We start from the raw sequence: 23,818 nt of genomic DNA, 5'->3' as shown, positions 1-23,818 counted from the left end.
CAGATGAATACATTGGCTCAACAGAATCTGTGGGATGAAACGTCTGCAGCAGGAGATGTGCAATGTTTCTGCTTCTGTACTGAACGCGATGGATCTGCCCCAGATTTAGCGCTTTGAAAAGTAAAGACGTCCTCAGCACCTTCGTCTGACGCGCAGCACCTTCCACGCAGATCCGGCAGCGCGATTGTCATTTCCTAAAATCTGCCGCCTTATACAATAGCACAAAAGTTAAAAAGACTTAAGAAAACTCATCAACCTGCCGTGACCAGAACCTGCAGCACATCCTGAGCCGTCCCGGGGGCGCTGCAGCGGATCAACGCCGCAGAATCGCCACAAAAGAGATTCCCGGAATCTGAAACCCATTTACAAGAGGAAAGGAATTGGAGGCGGAAGACTCAGATCTCAAGAAGGCAGGAAACATAAATGTTACTAGACACAATCATATAGAATAACTTTCAGCAGAATCTGATCATTATAACAGATCCCAGGGGTCCAGTCAGTGGTTCTGACCTCCACATATGAGAAAGCCAACAAATCCCAGCAGACACGCTGGAGATAGGTCATCGACAGACTGACGAACGATAACAGCGCAAAGTATGTGACCCCCCTGACAAGATACAGAACAGTATACAACACACACACCAGCACATAAACATATACTACAATCCATATGGGATGACTAATTCTGCTGCAGATCTGCAGAAAGTCACCAAATAGGGCAATTCCTGTACCAATCAAAGCGGGTATTGTGCAGCTTTCAGCCCACAGCTGAATCACAATTCTGCTGCAGATTATACAGAAGAGAAACCCACTAAGAATCTGCAGCAGAAGATGGACACATGGCGGATTTTACAGTCCGCAGCTCGGACCACTTCCCATCCAAAAATGTTCCACAAGTGTTTGTAGGATCTTATCATCCACCGCAGATTGGAAGAGCGGCGCAGAGATACTCACTATGAGTGTGCAAGGGTCACAGGTCAACTTCCCTATACACAGCCCAAAGTGACCCACTTATATGATTGTATCATGGCTTATCCGGGACAAATGTGTCCTATCAGCCCCGCCCCTAGAGCACTTGCAGGCTGATTTTCATATCCATCTAAAGATTTTAATTCCTATTACTTTTTCAGTTTCAGGGTCCTTCCTCCATTAGAATCTTATTAGTTACTTCTGAGACACAACTGTTGTGAGACTACAACTCCCAGTTCACTAAGGTCTGCTGGGTATTGTAGTCCTGAGCTGCGGACCCCCACGGACAACATCAGTATTGCATATTATAAAAATACAACCTGTGCTAATTCTGGCATCTAGTGCTGGGTCTCAGGGGCCGCTCCAGGTGGGTCCAGTTCTGCTCCTGATACAGGACTACATCCCTCTCCAGCCTCACATCCAATACACATCAACGACCCAACAAGAGACAGAAGACAAGGATCCTTACAGAGGACGATGAGGATGGTCCGGATCAGCGACCGACTACATTCAGGAGTCTCCCATAATAACAACTTTCATAGACACCAATAGAAAACATCCCACATTGGCCACTCGGCTGCTGGGAGTAGTCCAGCCCTGATGATGAGGATGGTGATGATGATGATGATGGACCTAGAGAGAAAACCAGCGAGGCACGGGGACGCGGCTCAGAGACTTGTAAGCAGTGTTACACTGCAGCAATAAGTTCCCCCCATGGCTCTGAAATGATAGGAGACAATCATCAGATCAGGAAACAGTCATCATCCTCCTCCATTATCTATCATTTGGAAAGGTTTGAGATCATGGCTGTCAGCACGGCCGCTATTACACCATCATCAACATCCTGCACAAGCAAAAGGAGCCGTCATCAAGACGCCAGCATCTCTGCCGAGACCCGGAAGAGCAGAAGCTGCCACCAAAACAAGGAACGGGAGTAACATGGGAAGTGCCAGACGGGCGACACGGGGAGAGAGGGAAAGTTTGAGAGACACAGACCAATAAACAAGCACCGGAGGCAAGTTCAGGGAAAAGCACAGAGTTTTAGGAAGGCAAAAAGAGGGGGGGGGGTCAAAGAGGGTGAGATATTGGGGGGCAATGTTTACCTCTGAAGGGAGCATAGAACATCATTCCACAGCTAAGACGGAAATCTGGACATGGAAAGTCCCCCGGAGAAGACACACCGGGAGGAGGTAAGAAGTCTAATCACATTGAGGAGAGGAGGGTTCACTGCAGGAGGAAGAGAGGGATGGAGACAGCAGGGAAGATGGATAGAAGGAGACACCGAGATGCCGAGGATGGGATGAAGGTGCCGTGCACAATGCAGGGGAGACCCAACCTATTTACAAACACAGAGGGAGAGCAAATTATACAAGGGGGTGGCAATTAAAAGGAGAGGAGAATAAGGAGTCTTAATGGTGGTGGTGGGGGGGACCGAAAAAAGGAAGAAGACGGGGGAGAGAAAAGAGGGGATGAGGGGAGGAGAAGAGGAGATATTGTCTAAAAAAAAAGAAAAAAGGAAAAAAAAAAAAAAAAAAAAAAGGAAAAAAGCCTGGGCCGTCAGGTTTTGCAGCTGGAAATGTAAAGAGAGGGAGGGGGGAAGAAGAGGAGGGAAACGGGAGAGATGGAGAGCGGAGGAGGAGGTGGAGGAGGAGGAGGGGAAGGATGCTCGGAATGAGATGCTGCATCAGATAGAGGAGGAGGAGAGAGGATGGAGAGACGAGAGGGGACGGAGGGACGCTGCTGGGTGCTGCTGTCACCTTAATCTGCATCCATTAGATGTGCATCACCGAGCCCAAGAGCTCACCATCTACCAGAGCCGCAGTCTGGCTGAGCCCCTCTGTCCCCAACTTCTCCTGACTGCAATCATCTCCATGACACGAGGGGCAGGCGCTGTGCGCAGACATATCCCCCCCCACACAAGGTCGAGTGATGAGGGGTCCGTGCCAGACCCCAAGATACCGTAATACAAGGAGGGACAGGCAGGTGGGGATACAGCACGTCCCGTGTCATGTATAATATACACAATGCAATCTACATCACAATGTATAGGAGCAGAACACAATCATATACACAATATACATCATATAACGTGTCCTGTATATACATCCTATATCGCGTGTCCTGTATATACATCCTATATCGCGTGACCTGTATATACATCCTATATCGCGTGACCTGTATATACATCCTGTATCACGTGTCCTGTATATATACATCCTATATCGCGTGTCCTGTATATACATCCTATATCGCGTGTCCTGTATATACATCCTATATCGCGTGTCCTGTATATACATCCTATATCGCGTGTCCTGTATATACATCCTATATCGCGTGTCCTGTATATACATCCTATATCGCGTGTCCTGTATATACATCCTCTATCGCGTATCCAGTATATATACATCCTATATCGCGTGTCCTGTATATACATCCTATATCGCGTGTCCTGTATATACATCCTATATCGCGTGTCCTGTATATACATCCTATATCGCGTGTCCTGTATATACATCCTATATCGCGTGTCCTGTATATACATCCTATATCGCGTGTCCTGTATATACATCCTCTATCGCGTATCCAGTATATATACATCCTATATCGCGTGTCCTGTATATACATCCTATATCGCGTGTCCTGTATATACATCCTATATCGCGTGTCCTGTATATACATCCTATATCGCGTGTCCTGTATATACATCCTCTATCGCGTATCCAGTATATACATCCTCTATCGCGTATCCAGTATATACATCCTCTATCGCGTATCCAGTATATACATCCTCTATCGCGTGTCCTGTATATACATCCTATATCACGTGTCCTGTATATACATCCTATATCGCGTGTCCTGTATATACATCCTATATCGCGTGTCCTGTATATACATCCTCTATCGCGTATCCAGTATATACATCCTCTATCGCGTATCCAGTATATACATCCTCTATCGCGTGTCCTGTATATACATCCTATAGCGTGTGTCCTGTATATACATCCTATAGCGTGTGTCCTGTATATACATCCTATATCACGTGTCCTGTATATACATCCTATATCACGTGTCCTGTATATACATCCTATATCGTGTGTCCTGTATATACATCCTAAATCGTGTGTCCTGTATATACATCCTAAATCATGTGTCCTGTGTATACATCTTATATCACGTGTCCTGTATATACATCTTATATCACGTGTCCTGTATATACATCCTATATCACGTGTCCTGTATATATACATCCTATATCACGTGTCCTGTATATATACATCCTATATCGCGTATCCAGTATATACATCCTCTATCGCGTATCCAGTATATACATCCTCTATCGCGTGTCCTGTATATACATCCTATAGCGTGTGTCCTGTATATACATCCTATAGCGTGTGTCCTGTATATACATCCTATATCACGTGTCCTGTATATACATCCTATATCGTGTGTCCTGTATATACATAGTAAATCGTGTGTCCTGTATATACATCCTAAATCATGTGTCCTGTGTATACATCTTATATCACGTGTCCTGTATATACATCTTATATCACGTGTCCTGTATATACATCCTATATCACGTGTCCTGTATATATACATCCTATATCACGTGTCCTGTATATATACATCCTATATCACGTGTCCTGTATATATACATCCTATATCACGTGTCCTGTATATATACATCCTATATCACGTGTCCTGTATATATACATCCTATATCACGTGTTCTGTATATATACATCCTATATCACATGTCCTGTATATATACATCCTGTATCACGTGTCCTGTATATACATCCTGTATCACGTGTCCTGTATATACATCCTGTATCACGTGTCCTGTATATACATCCTATATCACGTGTCCTGTATATATACATCCTATATCACGTGTCCTGTATATACATCCTATATCACGTGTCCTGTATATACATCCTGTATCACGTGTCCTGTATATATACATCCTATATCACGTGTCCTGTATATATACATCCTATATCACGTGTCCTGTATATATACATCCTATATCACGTGTCCTGTATATATACATCCTATATCGCGTGTCCTGTATATACATCCTATATCGCGTGTCCTGTATATACATCCTATATCGCGTGTCCTGTATATACATCCTATATCGCGTGTCCTGTATATACATCCTATATCGCGTGTCCTGTATATACATCCTATATCGCGTGTCCTGTATATATACATCCTATATCGCGTGTCCTGTATATACATCCTATATCGCGTGTCCTGTATATACATCCTATATCACGTGTCCTGTATATACATCCTCTATCGCGTGTCCTGTATATACATCCTGTATCACGTGTCCTGTATATACATCCTGTATCACGTGTCCTGTATATACATCCTATATCGCGTGTCCTGTATATACATCCTGTATCACGTGTCCTGTATATACATCCTATATCACGTGTCCTGTATATACATCCTATATCACGTGTCCTGTATATATACATCCTATATCACGTGTCCTGTATATACATCCTATATCACGTGTCCTGTATATACATCCTGTATCACGTGTCCTGTATATATACATCCTATATCACGTGTCCTGTATATATACATCCTATATCACGTGTCCTGTATATATACATCCTATATCACGTGTCCTGTATATATACATCCTATATCACGTGTCCTGTATATATACATCCTATATCACGTGTCCTGTATATACATCCTATATCACGTGTCCTGTATATATACATCCTATATCACGTGTCCTGTATATACATCCTATATCACGTGTCCTGTATATACATCCTATATCGCGTGTCCTGTACATACATCCTGTATTGTATGTCCTGTATATACATCCTAAATCATGTGTCCTGTATATACATCCTATATCACGTGTCCTGTATATATACATCCTATATCACGTGTCCTGTATATATACATCCTATATCACGTGTCCTGTATATATACATCCTATATCACGTGTCCTGTATATATACATCCTATATCACGTGTTCTGTATATATACATCCTATATCACGTGTCCTGTATATATACATCCTGTATCACGTGTCCTGTATATACATCCTGTATCACGTGTCCTGTATATACATCCTATATCACGTGTCCTGTATATACATCCTATATCACGTGTCCTGTATATATACATCCTATATCGTGTGTCCTGTATATACATCCTATATCACGTGTCCTGTATATATACATCCTATATCACGTGTCCTGTATATACATCCTATATCACGTGTCCTGTATATATACATCCTATATCGTGTGTCCTGTATATACATCCTATATCACGTGTCCTGTATATATACATCCTATATCACGTGTCCAGTATATACATCCTATATCACGTGTCCTGTATATACATCCTATATCACGTGTCCTGTATATACATCCTGTATCACGTGTCCTGTATATATACATCCTATATCACGTGTCCTGTATATATACATCCTATATCACGTGTCCTGTATATATACATCCTATATCACGTGTTCTGTATATATACATCCTATATCACGTGTCCTGTATATATACATCCTATATCACGTGTCCTGTATATATACATCCTATATCGCGTGTCCTGTATATACATCCTATATCACGTGTCCTGTATATATACATCCTATATCACGTGTCCTGTATATATACATCCTATATCACGTGTCCTGTATATACATCCTGTATCACGTGTCCTGTATATATACATCCTATATCACGTGTCCTGTATATATACATCCTATATCACGTGTCCTGTATATATACATCCTATATCACGTGTCCTGTATATATACATCCTATATCACGTGTCCTGTATATATACATCCTATATCGCGTGTCCTGTATATACATCCTATATCACGTGTCCTGTATATATACATCCTATATCACGTGTCCTGTATATATACATCCTGTATCACGTGTCCTGTATATATACATCCTGTATCACGTGTCCTGTATATACATCCTATATCACGTGTCCTGTATATACATCCTATATCACGTGTCCTGTATATACATCCTATATCACGTGTCCTGTATATACATCCTATATCACGTGTCCTGTATATACATCCTATATCACGTGTCCTGTATATACATCCTGTATCACGTGTCCTGTATATATACATCCTATATCACGTGTCCTGTATATATACATCCTATATCACGTGTCCTGTATATATACATCCTATATCACGTGTCCTGTATATATACATCCTATATCACGTGTCCTGTATATATACATCCTATATCACGTGTCCTGTATATACATCCTATATCACGTGTCCTGTGTATATACATCCTATATCACGTGTCCTGTATATACATCCTATATCGCGTGTCCTGTATATACATCCTATATCGCGTGTCCTGTATATACATCCTATATCACGTGTCCTGTGTATACATCTTATATCGCGTGTCCTGTATATACATCCTATATCACGTGTCCTGTATATACATCCTATATCGTGTGTCCTGTATATACATCCTATATCGTGTGTCCTGTATATACATCCTATATCATGTGTCCTGTATATACATCCTATATCATGTGTCCTGTATGTACATCCTATATCATGTGTCCTGTATGTACATCCTATATCGTGTGTCCTGTATATATACATCCTGTATCATGTATCCTGTATATACATCCTATATCATGTGTCCTGTATATACATCCTATATCATGTGTCCTGTATATACATCCTATATCGTGTGTCCTGTATATACATCCTATATCATGTGTCCTGTATGTACATCCTATATCATGTGTCCTGTATGTACATCCTATATCGTGTGTCCTGTATATATACATCCTGTATCATGTATCCTGTATATACATCCTATATCATGTGTCCTGTATATACATCCTATATCATGTGTCCTGTATATACATCCTATATCGCGTGTCCTGTATATACATCCTATAGCGTGTGTCCTGTATATACATCCTATATCGTGTGTCCTGTATATACATCCTGTATCATGTGTCCTGTATATACATCCTATATCATGTGTCCTGTATATACATCCTATATCGTGTCCTGTATATACATCCTGTATCATGTGTCCTGTATATACATCCTATATCATGTGTCCTGTATGTGCATCCTATATTGTATGTCCTGTATATACATCAAATAACGTGCACATACACAATATACACAGTATAGATGGCATATGATGAGGCAGGTGCACACACAGCAGTCACACAGGTCGGTGCACGCTCAGCCGGGACCTGTCTGCGGAGGATGCCGGGGGATGCGGCTCCCGCCATGGTTCCGCATTGTTATGGCCGCGCACAGGAATGAGCTCTGCTCCATCCTCTCCACACACTCAGACACCACATGACACATGTATGTGCGCGGAGCATGTAATATACACACATGAAGCGTCACCCCGGGATACAACTCCCATGGTGCACCGTTGCCTTGGGCTGCAGCCTCTGTCTCTGCGTCAATGACCTCAATAAAGTTGCGCGGAGAAGACAGAGTACCCGTTCCTATAGAAACGCTGCGGGAGCCATACTGCTGGGGGCGGAAGTGCCCTGCGAGAAGGCGGAAGTTACTGTCCAGGGCCGGGGGAGACGGAGGAGGCAGCCATGATTGTAGGGGCACAGATGTAAAAGGAGTAGTTATAATAAGAGCATCCGGGTGAGAGGTTAGAGGCTGTCCACGGCTGCTGTACGGTAAATGTGACTTACCTGGGCGTGGTGGGTGTATATAGTGTACATTAGTGCAGCTCTGGGGTATAATACAGGATGTAACTCAGGATCAGTACAGGATAAGTAATGTCATGTATGTACACAGTGACTGCACCAGCAGCAGAATAGTGAGTGCAGCTCTGGGGTATAATACAGGATGTAACTCAGGATCAGTACAGGATAAGTAATGTCATGTATGTACACAGTGACTGCACCAGCAGCAGAATAGTGAGTGCAGCTCTGGGGTATAATACAGGATGTAACATGTACACCTCTAGTGTTGCCTGTGTCGTGTCTTGTAGGTCTGTGTATGTATCCGGTCTCCTCCTCCCTCAGACTTGGGGCTCTGCTTATTGCAGGATTTGTAAGTTTCTTATAATGTTACAATAAAGGGGAAGTGATTGTTACCCTCAGAGCAGCGGCTCCTGTCCTGCCCCCTCATTGATGTTAATACAAAAGCAGATCAGCCAAGAGAGGAGGGATGGAGGGAATGAGGCCCATTATGTGCTGATTATTCACATTTATGAAGCCTGAGGCTGCACCACTGACACCTGTCTCCCGTTATCTGTCACCTATCACCTGTCTCCCGTTATCTGTCTCCCGTTATCTGTCACCTGTTATCTGTCACCTATCACCTGTCTCCCGTTATGTCTCCCGTTATCTGTCATCTATCACCTATCACCCGTTATCTGTCATCTATCACCCGTTATCTGTCATCTATCACCCGTTATCTGTCTCCCGTTATCTGTCATCTATCACCCGTTATCTGTCTCCCGTTATCTGTCACCTGTTATGTGTCACCTATCACCTGTTATCTGTCACCTATCACCTGTCTCCCGTTATCTGTCTCCCGTTATCTGTCTCCCGTTATCTGTCTCCCGTTATCTGTCTCCCGTTATCTGTCTCCCGTTTATCTGTCTCCCGTTTATCTGTCTCCCGTTATCTGTCTCCCGTTATCTGTCTCCCGTTATCTGTCTCCCGTTATCTGTCTCCCGTTATCGTTATGTGTCTCCCGTTATCTGTCTCCCGTTATCTGTCTCCCGTTATCTGTCTCCCGTTATCTGTCTCCCGTTATCGTTATGTGTCACCCGTTATCTGTCACCTATCACCCGTTATCGTTATGTGTCACCCGTTATCTGTCACCTATCACCCGTTATCGTTATGTGTCACCCGTTATCTGTCACCTATCACCCGTTATCGTTATGTGTCACCCGTTATCTGTCACCTATCACCCGTTATCGTTATGTGTCACCTGTCATGGGAGGTTTTCCAATATATTCATAAACCTCATTATAATAGAAGAATCTGCTGGTCCCGTCCATTTCCCAATATCCTGTGATTATCGTGGTGTCGCCTGTGTCCCTCCATTCCCCAGGCCGCTGCGCTGTGTATGACCCCCCTGCTCAGGACCATAGGACTGCGAGCCTTCTCCATGGCGAGCGAAGCTTACAAGTCCGGATCCGTGTCTGCGGCCTACGTCACCTGCCCTGATGTCACAGTGGCCAAAGATATAGCCAGGTAAGAGAAACACAGTATACAGGAGGGAGGGGACTATAATATCCCTGTACATAGGGGGCGGTATTATAGTAGTTATATTCTTGTACATAGGGGGCAGTATTATAGTAGTTATATTCCTGTACATAGGGGGCAGTATTATAGTAGTTATATTCCTGTACATAGGGGGCAGTATTATAGTAGTTATATTCTTGTACATAGGGGCAGTATTATAGTAGTTATATTCTTGTACATAGGGGGCAGTATTATAGTAGTTATATTCCTGTACATAGGGGGCAGTATTATAGTAGTTATATTCCTGTACATACGGGTAGTATTATAGTAGTTATATTCCTGTACATAGGGAGCAGTATTATAGTAGTTATATTCTTGTACATAGGGAGCAGTATTATAGTAGTTATATTCCTGTACACAGGGGGCAGTATTATAGTAGTTATATTCCTGTACATAGGGGGCAGTATTATAGTAGTTATATTCCTGTACATAGGGGGCAGTATTATAGTAGTTATATCCCTGTACATAGGGAGCAGTATTATAGTAGTTATATTCCTGTACATAGGGGGCAGTATTATAGTAGTTATATTCCTGTACATAGGGGGCAGTATTATAGTAGTTATATTCCTGTACATAGGGGGCAGTATTATAGTAGTTATATTCCTGTACATAGGGGGCAGTATTATAGTAGTTATATTCCTGTACATAGGGGGCAGTATTATAGTAGTTATATCCCTGTACATAGGGAGCAGTATTATAGTAGTTATATTCCTGTACACAGGGGGCAGTATTATAGTAGTTATATTCCTATACATAGGGGGCAGTATTATAGTAGTTACATTCTTGTACATAGGGGCAGTATTATAGTAGTTATATTCCTGTACATAGGGGGCAGTATTATAGTAGTTGTATTCTTGTACATAGGGGCAGTATTATAGTAGTTATATTCCTGTACATAGGGGGGCAGTATTACAGTAGTTATATTCTTGTACATAGGGGCAGTATTATAGTAGTTATATTCCTGTACATAGGGGGCAGTATTATAGTAGTTATATTCTTGTACATAGGGGGCAGTATTATAGTAGTTATATTCCTGTACATAGGGGGCAGTATTATAGTAGTTATATTCCTGTACATAGGGGGCAGTATTATAGTAGTTATATTCTTGTACATAGGGGGCAGTATTATAGTAGTTATATTCTTGTACATAGGGGGCAGTATTATAGTAGTTATATTCTTGTACATAGGGGGCAGTATTATAGTAGTTATATTCTTGTACATAGGGGGCAGTATTATAGTAGTTATATTCTTGTACATAGGGGGCAGTATTATAGTAGTTATATTCTTGTACATAGGGGGCAGTATTATAGTAGTTATATTATTGTACATAGGGGGCAGTATTATAGTAGTTATATTCTTGTACATAGGGGGCAGTATTATAGTAGTTATATTCTTGTACATAGGGGGCAGTATTATAGTAGTTACATTCTTGTACATAGGGGGCAGTATTATAGTAGTTATATTCTTGTACATAGGGGGCAGTATTATAGTAGTTATATTCTTGTACATAGGGGGCAGTATTATAGTAGTTATATTCTTGTACATAGGGGGCATTATTATAGTAGTTATATTCTTGTACATAGGGGGCAGTATTATAGTAGTTATATTCTTGTACATAGGGGGCAGTATTATAGTAGTTATATTCCTGTACATAGGGGGCAGTATTATAGTAGTTATATTCCTGTACATAGGGGGCAGTATTATAGTAGTTACATTCTTGTACATAGGGGGCAGTATTATAGTAGTTACATTCTTGTACATAGGGGGCAGTATTATAGTAGTTATATTCTTGTACATAGGGGGCAGTATTATAGTAGTTATATTCTTGTACATAGGGGGCAGTATTATAGTAGTTATATTCTTGTACATAGGGGGCAGTATTATAGTAGTTATATTCTTGTACATAGGGGGCAGTATTATAGTAGTTATATTCTTGTACATAGGGGGCAGTATTATAGTAGTTATATTCTTGTACATAGGGGGCAGTATTATAGTAGTTATATTCTTGTACATAGGGGGCAGTATTATAGTAGTTATATTCCTGTACATAGGGGGCAGTATTATAGTAGTTATATTCTTGTACATAGGGGGCAGTATTATAGTAGTTATATTCTTGTACATAGGGGGCAGTATTATAGTAGTTATATTCTTGTACATAGGGGGCAGTATTATAGTAGTTATATCCCTGTACATAGAGGGCAGTATTATAGTAGTTATATTCCTGTACATAGGGGGCAGTATTATAGTAGTTATATTCCTCTACATAGGGGGCAGTATTATAGTAGTTATATTACTGTACATAGGGAGCAGTATTATAGGAGTTATATTACTGTACATAGGGAGCAGTATTATAGGAGTTATATTCCTGTACATAGGGGGCAGTATTATAGGAGTTATATTCCTCTACATAGGGGGCAGTATTATAGTAGTTATATTACTGTACATAGGGAGCAGTATTATAGGAGTTATATTCCTGTACATAGGGGGCAGTATTATAGGAGTTATATTCCTGTACATAGGGGGCAGTATTATAGGAGTTATATTCTTGTACATAGGGGGCGGTATTATAGTAGTTATATTCTTGTACATAGGGGGCGGTATTATAGTAGTTATATTCCTGTACATAGGGGCAGTATTATAGTAGTTATATTCCTGTACATAGGGGGCAGTATTATAGTAGTTATATTCCTGTACATAGGAGGCAGTATTATAGTAGTTATATTACTGTACATAGGGGCAGTATTATAGTAGTTATATTCCTGTACATAGGGGGCAGTATTATAGTAGTTATATTCTTGTACATAGGGGGCAGTATTATAGTAGTTATATTTGCAACATCCCTCACCGGGGCCTAGCCTTTTCTCGGGGCCTGGTGTCAGCCGGGGCCCGCAGTACCTGAGTGGCTGGCGGTTGCGGCCTAGGCACGCTAGTGTCACGGTGCTTGGTATGGGGACCGGAGGGCTGTCCTACAGCCTGGCAGGTCTCCAGCAGGTGGTGTTGGCAAGAAATGATGAGGGAGAGGCTGCTATAGCGGATCTCCCTGGGGCAACCCTTTGGTGTCTAGAGTAAGGGTCTCTGTGTGGTGGACAGGGTGCCTGTGATGATGGCAGCTGTAGTAGCAGGGACCAGACGGAGGCAGAGGTTGAACAAAAACAACTTACAGTTCTTTATTGGAACCGACAGGAACCGCAGCAACGTGCCTTTAACAGAGTAGTGGATTGCTGAGAGGTACTTGGAGGGAGCCACAGGAGATAGTTCACCAGCCTGGATGTAGAGGGCAGGCTGGGAGGTAGCTGTGTCCTAATAGGAAGCTTCAGCTTGTCCTGGATTGCTTCAGGTATCACCCTTAAAGGTAGGATGATACCCCTTTCCTCACTAACTCTTATCTATTAGCTCCACTCTTCAGGCAGGGGCTTGGTTCTTCCTGCTCTGGTATGGTATGCTAGCTATCTAGAGTTTAGACTGGAGTTACTCCAGTCTGCTTACTGCAGACTCCTAGGTCTGGCTAGAACTGATCTCTTCTCTCTCCTGAGAGAGACTACTCTCTTCTAGTGTCCTGCAAACCCTCTGGTCTGACTGGAACTGAACTCTAGAACATTCCTGGCCAGGGGTTTTGTAACTCCCCTGGTCAGGTGGTGGCTGCTCCTCCAATTACATCTCAGCTTACAGAGAATAGAGTGTAATACATGTGATTGGATGACACATCTTACATCACATAAAACACTTAACTCCTGCCTTGCCAGGCAGGATCTTACCACTGCAATGTTCCCCTGTGTCCTATAAGGACTATGTAGTGTGATGTAGTGACATGCTGTGGGACGTATTCGCAACCACTCCTCCGCCTTGCATCGGCGAGGGTGTTGCATACCCCCGGGGCAATTTGAAAGAGCCGCCCTCGGCTTGACTACGGATGGTTTGGGGCGCAGAGGTAGATAAGGGCACATCTGTGAAGTGCAGGCTATAGGATATGTAGGGACAAACCGCCCATGGTCCTGGAGACAGGCACCTGGGTTGGTGTCGGACTAAGACAAAGACATGTAAATGCTAAGTATGACAGTTGGTCACTGACGCCATTAAACCGAACTGTACAGTAGGAAAGGTGTGGTGTCATGTCCTGTAATCCACTCCTTGCACCAAGGCCTGTATATTTGTTATGTAAACACTTCTTCCCTGGCGACAAATATATAGTGTGTATATATGCATTACATTGGCATATGTGACACAATAAGACATTATACAAATGTATAAGTACCTGCCGACTGACATTCTTACCCTTGTATGAGCGTCATCCAGGTGCTATCTCTGTAACACCCCCGGTCCCCTAAGGACCCGCAGTTTACGGACTAGCCCCACCTGCAAACCTCGGTTTGAGGGATAAGGTAGCGGTCAGGGTTTTACATAGAGACGGTCCGACACAGTCACACTACAATCTGAAAAGCCTATCAAAGGTTAGTGCAAACTACTGACATAATTGACAGTGTGCAAACATTTTGTAAACTCACATTGGCTTAGGAGCTCAATGGGTACACATCTTAAACGTTACAGAGGTAGGCTACTCAGGGTAGCAGAATAAAATGTCTCTTTACCTGAAAAGGAAAAGACATAAAAGTGCAGGCATAATGTCCATACCTAAAAGGAAGGCATTAAGTGCAAGACAATAGCAATGACATAGCAACTTTTCCCTGGTTGTATCTGGCAAAAGTCTCACAGAAGGTCTTCAATAGCAAAGTCCATCTTCTGGGTACAGCCCTTGATGTGGGGAAAAGTGCCATAAAATATGCAAAGGGTCTCCTCTTTGTGTAGAGGGACAGAGTCCTTTGGTAGGAATCTCTGCGGTGGCAGAGGAAGGGTGCTATCATAGCACATGACAGTGGAAAATCTCTTGACTGAGATAAATAAGGGTAAGAGTCTCAGGACAGTTTCTGGCTCTATAGGGTAAGGACAGAAATAAATATTTACAATGGACACAGTACCTGGAGAGGGCTACAGCCCTTCAGGGGTTAGTCAGATGCATCGCTGGGTCCAGCAGGGACAGGGTCCAGCTCCCGCAGGGAATCCTGTGTGTCCTCAGCGGTGGTAGGAGCCGGCTGGGGACACCTAGTGGCAGTAGCGGGTACTGCAGGTTCAACAGCATCCTCCGGACATTCAGGGGGAGGAGCGCTGTCGCCCGGGGTGTCGGCTGTTCCAGCCAGGAGCTCAACAGAGCCAGGGACCACGGAAGGGTCCAGAAAGAAATAAATGGGATCCTGCGGCAGCGCCGCGGCTCCTTCCAGCTCCAATTCTTCTGGGCCCGGGTCGTCACCCCACTGGTAACCGGCAGGTCGAGATGAGGGTCTAGTTGGAGCCTCCGGACAAGGCTCACCAACCGGGATATCCTCTCCCACGGAAGAACTTCGGGATCTGGCAACGCTCCCTGCAGGGGAGACGGTGGGGGTGGCACCCTGGATCATGCCCGGCCCATGAATAGCAATAGGGCCCGTACTCATGATCACCGTGGATGGAGCATTCACGTGGGTCACCGCCCGGGGACTCGCAGCCGAGGAAGAAGAGGTGTTCGGGGACTCCGGCCACTGGTCGTCCTCGTACAGCTCATCGCACGATGGGTAGCGGTCCTCATCGGAGTCTGGGATCCGGATCACGCCAGCTGCCCACGGCCCTCGAAGTCCTTCCTGCATGGAAAATTCGATGCACTTCCCCGGTCTCAGATTGTGAAGTCTCTCCGGCAAATCAGGCTTTTTGACGGACCGGCGGGGAATAAATACCTCCCGTCCGGTATAGTCCTGAGTGGCAAAGTCATAGCCACGCTGCCGGTCGAAGTACCGGACCATGCCGGTGGTGCGGTTCTGCTTCACCCAGGCTCCCGCTGTAGACCGGCCGGCCATGTAGCGCTGGGCCTCCTTCTCCCGGCGTCGCTGTTCCGAGACAGCGTCTCGGAGTTGCCGGCGGAGGGCCTCACCTCGGCCTCAAGGTTGCGGAGGTGCCGGTGCTGGGGTAGGTCGCTCCGGTGTAGGCTCGGGTCTCGCAGGTTGTCTGGCAGGTGCCGGGACTGGAGCAGGAGCAGCCGGAGGATCAGGAACCACCACATCAGGGCTGGCAGGCTGGTCGGCAGGAGCAGTAGGCCTCGATGCAGGTGGCACGACAGCAGTAGGCCCAGGCGCTGGCTCGACCGGAGTCGGGGCCTCCCCACGTGGCGCCTCCACGTGGGTCCGCCGTACCAGCATGGTAGCCGGGAGAGGCACCAGGAACCGCCCAGGTAGTACTTGGCGCTCCGTCACCGCCTGGAAGTACGTCCTGGTGACGAAGGCTCGGGTCAGTCCACGATGCAGCCGGTGCCCAGCGAAGGGCCTCCGGACCGGCTGAGCGGAGACCACAACCATGGTCTCCAGAACCTCCAAAAACTCGGGTTGCTCCACGGAAGGGAATGGCCGAGGACCCCACATGGTGCTGACCTCACTGTCCAAGATCCACACGAGTTCTGGCGTTTCGTTGAGGCGGGGCAGGAAGTCCGCTTCGTGCCAGAGGGAGGAGTCCAAGTCCTTCCCACAAAGAGCTGTGGCGGGCTCTAATTTTTCCTGCGCCACAGGAGGCGGGGTTTGCACCCTTCGTACGTGGGTGGAGCTTGGTGTGTCATCTGGGTTTCCCGCCAGTGAAGGTTTTGGCGGGCTGGAATTACTTGCTGCGCCACAGTTTCGTGAGGTAAAACTGCTTCAGGCGCGGCAGCGCCGGATGTAGCAGAGCTGACAAAGTTCTTTGCAGGGGTTAACCTCTTGAGTGCTGGAGCGGTGCTCAACAGCACGTGGCAGCAGTAATACAGTTCAATGCAGAAACACACAATCACTTGGGGCCTAAACCCGAATGGCAGCAGGGTTAGGCTGCACAGTCTTTTCAATAAAGGATAGTCCTTAGTGCCAGAATAAGGCACAGAAGTATAAATCCTGTTCGTGACGCCACTTGCAACATCCCCCACCGGGGCCTAGCCTTTTCTCGGGGCCTGGAGTCAGCCGGGGCCCGCAGTACCTGAGTGGCTGGCGGTTGCGGCCTAGGCACGCTAGTGTCACGGTGCTTGGTATGGGGACCGGAGGGCTGTCCTACAGCCTGGCAGGTCTCCAGCAGGTGGTGTTGGCAAGAAATGATGAGGGAGAGGCTGCTATAGCGGATCTCCCTGTGGCAACCCTTTGGTGTCTAGAGTAAGGGTCTCTGTGTGGTGGACAGGGTGCCTGTGATGATGGCAGCTGTAGTAGCAGGGACCAGACGGAGGCAGAGGTTGAACAAAAACAACTTACAGTTCTTTATTGGAACCGACAGGAACCGCAGCAACGTGCCTTTAACAGAGTAGTGGATTGCTGAGAGGTACTTGGAGGGAGCCACAGGAGATAGTTCACCAGCCTGGATGTAGAGGGCAGGCTGGGAGGTAGCTGTGTCCTAATAGGAAGCTTCAGCTTGTCCTGGATTGCTTCAGGTATCACCCTTAAAGGTAGGATGATACCCCTTTCCTCATTAACTCTTATCTATTAGCTCCACTCTTCAGGCAGGGGCTTGGTTCTTCCTGCTCTGGTATGGTATGCTAGCTATCTAGAGTTTAGACTGGAGTTACTCCAGTCTGCTTACTGCAGACTCCTAGGTCTGGCTAGAACTGATCTCTTCTCTCTCCTGAGAGAGACTACTCTCTTCTAGTGTCCTGCAAACCCTCTGGTCTGACTGGAACTGAACTCTAGAACATTCCTGGCCAGGGGTTTTGTAACTCCCCTGGTCAGGTGGTGGCTGCTCCTCCAATTACATCTCAGCTTACAGAGAATAGAGTGTAATACATGTGATTGGATGACACATCTTACATCACATAAAACACTTAACTCCTGCCTTGCCAGGCAGGATCTTACCACTGCAATGTTCCCCTGTGTCCTATAAGGACTATGTAGTGTGATGTAGTGACATGCTGTGGGACGTATTCGCAACCACTCCTCCGCCTTGCATCGGCGAGGGTGTTGCATATTCTTGTACATAGGGGGCAGTATTATAGTAGTTATATCCTGTACATAGGGGGGCAGTATTATAGCAGTTATATTCCTGTACATAGGGGGCAGTATTATAGTAGTTATATTCTTGTACATAGGGGGCAGTATTATAGTAGTTATATTCTTGTACATAGGGGGCAGTATTATAGTAGTTATATTCCTGTACATAGGGGACAGTATTATAGTAGTTATATCCTGTACATAGGGGGCAGTATTATAGGAGTTATATTCCTGTACATAGGGGGCAGTATTATAGGAGTTATATTCCTGTACATAGGGGGCAATATTATAGTAGTTATATTCTTGTACATAGGGGGCAGTATTATAGTAGTTATATTCCTGTACATAGGGGGCAGTATTATAGTAGTTATATTCTGGTACATAGGGGGCAGTATTATAGTAGCTATATTCCTGTACATAGGGGGCAGTATTATAGTAGTTATATTCCTGTACATAGGGGGCAGTATTATAGTAGTTATATTCCTGTACATAGGGGGCAGTATTATAGTAGTTATATTCCTGTACATAGGGGGCAGTATTATAGTAGTTATATTCCTGTACATAGGGGCAGTATTATAGTAGTTATATTCTTGTACATAGGGGGCAGTATTATAGTAGCTATATTCTTGTACATAGGGGGCAGTATTATAGTAGTTATATTCTTGTACATAGGGGGCAGTATTATAGTAGTTATATTCCTGTACATAGGGGGCAGTATTATAGTAGTTATATCCCTGTACATAGGGGGCAGTATTATAGTAGTTATATTCCTGTACATAGGGGGCAGTATTATAGTAGTTATATTCTTGTACATAGGGGGCAGTATTATAGTAGTTATATTCTTGTACATAGGGGGCAGTATTATAGTAGTTATATTCTTGTACATAGGGGGCAGTATTATAGTAGTTATATTCTTGTACATAGGGGGCAGTATTATAGTAGTTATATTCCTGTACATAGGGGGCAGTATTATAGTAGTTATATTCTTGTACATAGGGGGCAGTATTATAGTAGTTATATTCTTGTACATAGGGGGCAGTATTATAGTAGTTATATTCTTGTACATAGGGGGCAGTATTATAGTAGTTATATTCCTGTACAGAGGGGGCAGTATTATAGTAGTTATATTCTTGTACATAGGGGGCAGTATTATAGTAGTTATATTCCTGTACATAGGGGGCAGTATTATAGTAGTTATATTCCTGTACATAGGGGGCAGTATTATAGTAGGTATATTCTTGTACATAGGGGGCAGTATTATAGTAGGTATATTCTTGTACATAGGGGGCAGTATTATAGTAGTTATATTCCTGTACATAGGGGGCAGTATTATAGTAGTTATATTCCTGTACATGGGGGGTTAGTACAGTAGTGTAATATACTCTACTATCTCTTTAATATCATATATTGTGTGATGCTTCTTCTCTCTCCTCCCAGGGGTCTGGTGGAGCGGAAGCTTGCGGCCTGTGTGAATATTATACCGCAGATCACCTCCATGTGAGCTATGCCCTGGGCTGTGGTGTCGCCCCCTGTATGTGGTTGTGTGTATTTTCCCTGCAGTTTGTATATTGGGTGACATTCTGTGCTGGGACTTGTAGTTCTTGGATTCGCTGCATTTACTCCACTAAGATTGACTCTTCTTCTCCTCCAGATATGAATGGAAGGGAAAGATTGAAGAGGATAATGAGATATTACTGGTGAGACGATCGCCCCATTTCTAGGATTCTGGGTCGCTCGGGGGTCACAGCTTTAGTTTTATGACCTAAACCTTTGACTTTTGAGTAAAACTTCTTACATGATAAAATCCTCTGTCTTTGGCTCCCACTAGGGGGCGCTCACTGTACACGGATGTCAGGCAGGTCCTGGGGCTGTCTATAGTCTCCATTCTCGCCTCATTCTTCTTTGTCTCATTACAGATGATTAAGACCAGATCTTCCAAGGTTCCTGCGGTAACGGAATATGTCAGGTACGAATATCAAGCAACGCAAAAACACGGGCGCCCTATGGCGGGGTGACGGTGTCTGTAATATATTCCATAACTGAATGGATGCCATTACATGTGATGACCAGTAGAGGCGCTGTCTCAGGGCTCATAGATAGAGACGAACGGACCCGAAATTTATCTCATAATAATTATCATTCAGAGAAGAGTCATGTTTTGCCTGAGGCGAGTCGATTTAGATGCTGCAGGGGTGGGGGGGGGGGGTTCACTTCAGGAGCCCAGATCTTCTATAGCACCTATAAACATGGCGCCATATTAACCAGTTCAGGACCGGGACCTTTACTGTTTTTTCATTTCCATTTTTCACCCCCCACCTTCAAAAATCTATAACTTTTTTTTATTTTTACACGTAAAGAGCTTGTTTTCTGCGTAACAAATGGCACTTCATAGCGATGGTATTGAATATTCCATGCCGTGTACTGGGAAGCGGGAAAAAATTCCAAATGCAGTGAAAATGGTGAAAAAAAACGCATTTGCAGTTTTCTTGTGGGCTTGGATTTTACGGATTTCATTGTGCGCCCCAGATGACGCGTCTACTTTATTCTTTGGGTCGGTGCGATCACAGGGATAACATATATTTGTACAGGTTTTATAATGTTTTCATACATTTATAAAAATTAAAACCTCCTGTACAAAATGTTTTTTTTTTTTTTTTTTTTAATTTTGCCATCTTCTGGCGCTAATAACTTCGGTGCCCGGAGCTGTGGGTGGTGTCATTTTTTGCGGCTTTTGATGAGTTTTACAATGTTATCATTTTTAGGACTGTGCGACCTTTTGATCACTTTTTATAATTTTTTATTACATTTTTCATAACGGCAAAAAAGTGTCATTTTCGACTTTGGACGCGATTTTCCGTTACGGGGTTAAACGCAGTGAAAAACCGTTATTACATTTTGATCGGGCATTTTCGGAGGCGGCGATACCTGATGTGTTTATGATTTTTACTGTTTATTTATATTTACATCAGTTCTAGGGAAAGGGAAGATTTGAATTTTTAGGGTTTTTTTATTATATTTTTTTTTTAACTGTTTTTCAGACCCCCCTAGGGTACTTTGACCCTAGGTTGTCTGTACGATCCTATCATATACTGCCATACAACAGTGTGTGTGTGTGTGTATATATATATGTGTGTGTGCTGATAGCACATTGTAATGAAAGGGTTAACACGAGTCAGCCTCAGGTCTTCAGAAGACCCGAGGCTGTCATGGGGCTGGATCATTGCTCCCCGATCCCTCTCCATGTACCAGGACCCGACCGCCGCCATGAATACACAGTCGTGACCCGGTTTAAGATAACAATCTCATCTTTCAGAACACATTGGGCTTGTGGATCTATGATCTACAGAACTGGACATACAGGCAGGTAAAGACATAGAAGGAAACCGGATCATAATCTGCAGCTTGAATTCCCAACTAGGTCATTAACCTCCTGTGTTTCCGGTTCTGTAGATCCCAGAACCCCAATGTTGGTGTCTGAAAGACGAGAACCTTATCTTTAACTTGACACCAACAGCAAATGCCAAGGTGCTATAGAACAGAGGATAGGGGCGTCTGAAGTGAGGCTCCACCTGCAGCCTCTAAACTTGACTCGTCTTGTGCAGAATATGACTACTCTCTGCCCATTGTCACATGACTTCGGAAGAGATTTTTTTTTATAAATGAAGAGGTTTATATTTCACATGAAGAAGGAATTCTAGAAAGGATTTATTTATTTAGTTATTTTATTCCTTAAAAAATCACCTCACCCCCACAAAAAAGCAAGACCCCAATACAACATTCTAGAGGGGAATCTAGACGGTCCGATGAACATGGAGGCCCCAAAGGGTTTAGAGTTTACAAGATTAGATATAAATGTATAATCTGTGATTGTACTGATCTGCCGGACGGATGGAACCTGGTGTTTATGCTGCTGAAGTTAAAACAAAGCCCAAAAATTCTTTTTTTTTCTATTTTTTATTTCCCCCTTTCACCTTTTTAAATAGATGAATCCGAAATGACTGCATTAAATACATTGTTTCACATAACCGGGAGCTGCAGTGCAGTACCCTGGTCTGTCCACTGCACGGTGACTGGCGCTGTCTGATGTGTGCTGGGTGATGGGCCCCCCTCCTCTGATACTGAGGCCCTCGGCTGTTCTCCCCTTTGTCTCCTGCAGGTCCGTCCATCCCTACGAGGTCTGCGAGGTGATCAGCGTTCCCATAGAGCAGGGGAACGCTCCTTATCTGTCCTGGGTCACAGATACCGTCCCGGAGTGAGAGCCGCCCCCACCCTCAGCCATGTGACTGCCGGACCGGAGAGACAAAAGACAAACAATAAAGTTTTATTATGGTTTTTTTAGAGAAGTTTTAGTTTTTTCTCTTTGTTATCCTGATGTGTGCAGGGCCGCGTTCACACCTGGTTTCATCATCTGATCGGACATTGCTGGGGATGGGGTTAAAAAAATCCAACAATCCCAATAACCCCTTCCTTGCCGATGACGTTCTTCTACTTCCGCTGTATGAGGACTCGTTTTCTGCGGGACACCTTGTACTTTTGCAACTTTGTGCACACAATGGTTTCTTTCCTACGGCCGCAATAAATGTCTCTATAGGTCGGTTTTTAGGACTGAATGTGACTGCAAAGTCGGTCCTTGTGTGTTTCTTGTGTCATCCGTTTTTGCCGAATGCATAAAAACTGGTAGGTTGTTACCTAGTGACATCCCCCCCCCCCCCCCCCGGTCAAATACGGACAATAGGGGACACAATGTGGGTTTCACCGCCCCATAGGTTGTCATGGGCGGGCGGGCACTGCCAATAGGAGCAGCACTGGCTTTCCCTCAGGGGCTCTGGCTTTCCCTCAGGGGCTCTGGGCGGAGACACGAGGCTGAGGAATCCTCCTCCGCTGCTGTGTGAAAGAGCCCTTAGAAATACAGAAACCGTAGGAAACAATCAACTGCCAACCAGGGAAAAAAGGCCAAATTCTGTAAAATCGCTAAAAAATGTAAATTTTGTTTAGTTCGGTCCCTGAGATAACAAATTTCTATAAGTTTATTATGTTTTTGTTTCTTTTTTTTTTTTTCAAATAGTTTTGTTAACAAGGTTCTCACTTTCCGCCTCCCCCGAGGACAATAAGTTTTTCATACCTCGGAGTTGGGGCCGGCGTCCGGTGGTGTCTGTGACGTCCGGATGTTTTTATTCCTAACATTTTGGGGACTGTACGACCTTTTGATCCCTTTTTATTCACATTTTTGTGTGTAGGCGCGTGGACGTTCAGCGCGGGGAGAAAATGTTTTGGTGTTGATGGTAACTTTTATTTGCGTTTTAGGGAAAGGCTTCAACATTTTTCTCTTTTGAACTGTTATTTCTTTTTTTTTATTATTTCTGAGTGAAGGCGAATTCAGATGAGTCATAGCAATGGGCCGCCCCCCCAATGACGCCTGAGGCAAAATACTGCGCTTGCATTTATGTGCCCCAGGCGTCATTGCAGGTAGCAGACTTAAAGGGCATCTACCACCCGGTCGAAAGAGCATATGCAAATGTGCCTGAGGGGCTCCAAAAAA

General features: G+C 44.3%; 3 protein-coding genes across 16 annotated transcripts in view; 2 read left to right on the top strand and 1 right to left on the bottom strand.

Moving 5' to 3' along the window:
• The window catches only part of SYNGAP1 (synaptic Ras GTPase activating protein 1), a 188,454-nt gene extending 179,919 nt beyond the window's left edge, over positions 1-8,535 (bottom strand). For 9 of the 13 annotated variants that reach the window (XR_011849867.1, XM_072125692.1, XM_072125702.1 and 6 more), the window contains exon 1: positions 8,382-8,535. Coding sequence is in view for 9 of the 13 variants with exons in the window: in XM_072125692.1 (XP_071981793.1) it covers positions 8,382-8,412 (31 nt within the window). In the remaining 4 variants the exon portion in view is untranslated. Of the gene's footprint in view, positions 1-1,438; positions 1,923-2,072; positions 2,450-2,726; positions 2,751-8,381 lie in introns of those variants that run through there. The other 4 variants (XM_072125697.1, XM_072125699.1, XM_072125694.1 and 1 more) reach the window with 4 other exon arrangements.
• An 18-nt stretch (positions 8,536-8,553) lies between these two features.
• CUTA (cutA divalent cation tolerance homolog) lies at positions 8,554-22,622 on the top strand. Of its 2 annotated transcripts, XM_072125716.1 has the most exons (7): positions 8,598-8,683; positions 9,001-9,062; positions 10,074-10,216; positions 19,717-19,776; positions 19,931-19,976; positions 20,196-20,245; positions 22,436-22,622. In XM_072125716.1, exons 2-7 carry the CDS (start codon positions 9,009-9,011, stop codon positions 22,533-22,535), a joined length of 453 nt encoding a protein of 150 aa, XP_071981817.1. In that variant the 5' UTR covers positions 8,598-8,683; positions 9,001-9,008; the 3' UTR covers positions 22,536-22,622. The 2 variants fall into 2 exon arrangements, with proteins under 2 accessions (XP_071981818.1, XP_071981817.1); XM_072125717.1 differs by lacking the exon at positions 9,001-9,062 and having other exon boundaries at positions 8,554-8,683.
• Positions 21,541-23,818, top strand: part of RPS18 (ribosomal protein S18) — a 148,605-nt gene continuing 146,327 nt past the window's right edge. The window contains exon 1 of the mRNA XM_072125715.1: positions 21,541-21,546. Coding sequence (XP_071981816.1) covers positions 21,544-21,546 — 3 coding nt within the window. The 5' untranslated portion in view covers positions 21,541-21,543. The remainder of the gene's footprint in view (positions 21,547-23,818) is intronic.

Source organism: Engystomops pustulosus, chromosome 9 (assembly GCF_040894005.1).
Source record: "Engystomops pustulosus chromosome 9, aEngPut4.maternal, whole genome shotgun sequence".
Taxonomy (NCBI): Eukaryota; Metazoa; Chordata; class Amphibia; order Anura; family Leptodactylidae; genus Engystomops; species Engystomops pustulosus.
The sequence above is the reverse complement of the archived record's forward strand: the minus strand, read 5'-3'. Positions and strand labels throughout refer to the sequence as shown.

Bases quoted from the DNA above. Each gene is read 5' to 3' on its own strand.
- CUTA (XM_072125716.1), top strand. From the start codon at position 9,009: ATGTATCCGGTCTCCTCCTCCCTCAGACTTGGGGCTCTGCTTATTGCA. The intron at 19,777-19,930 runs GTGAGCTATGCC...CTTCTCCTCCAG, and splicing joins ATACCGCAGATCACCTCCAT to ATATGAATGGAAGGGAAAGA. The intron at 20,246-22,435 runs GTACGAATATCA...TGTCTCCTGCAG, and splicing joins GCGGTAACGGAATATGTCAG to GTCCGTCCATCCCTACGAGG.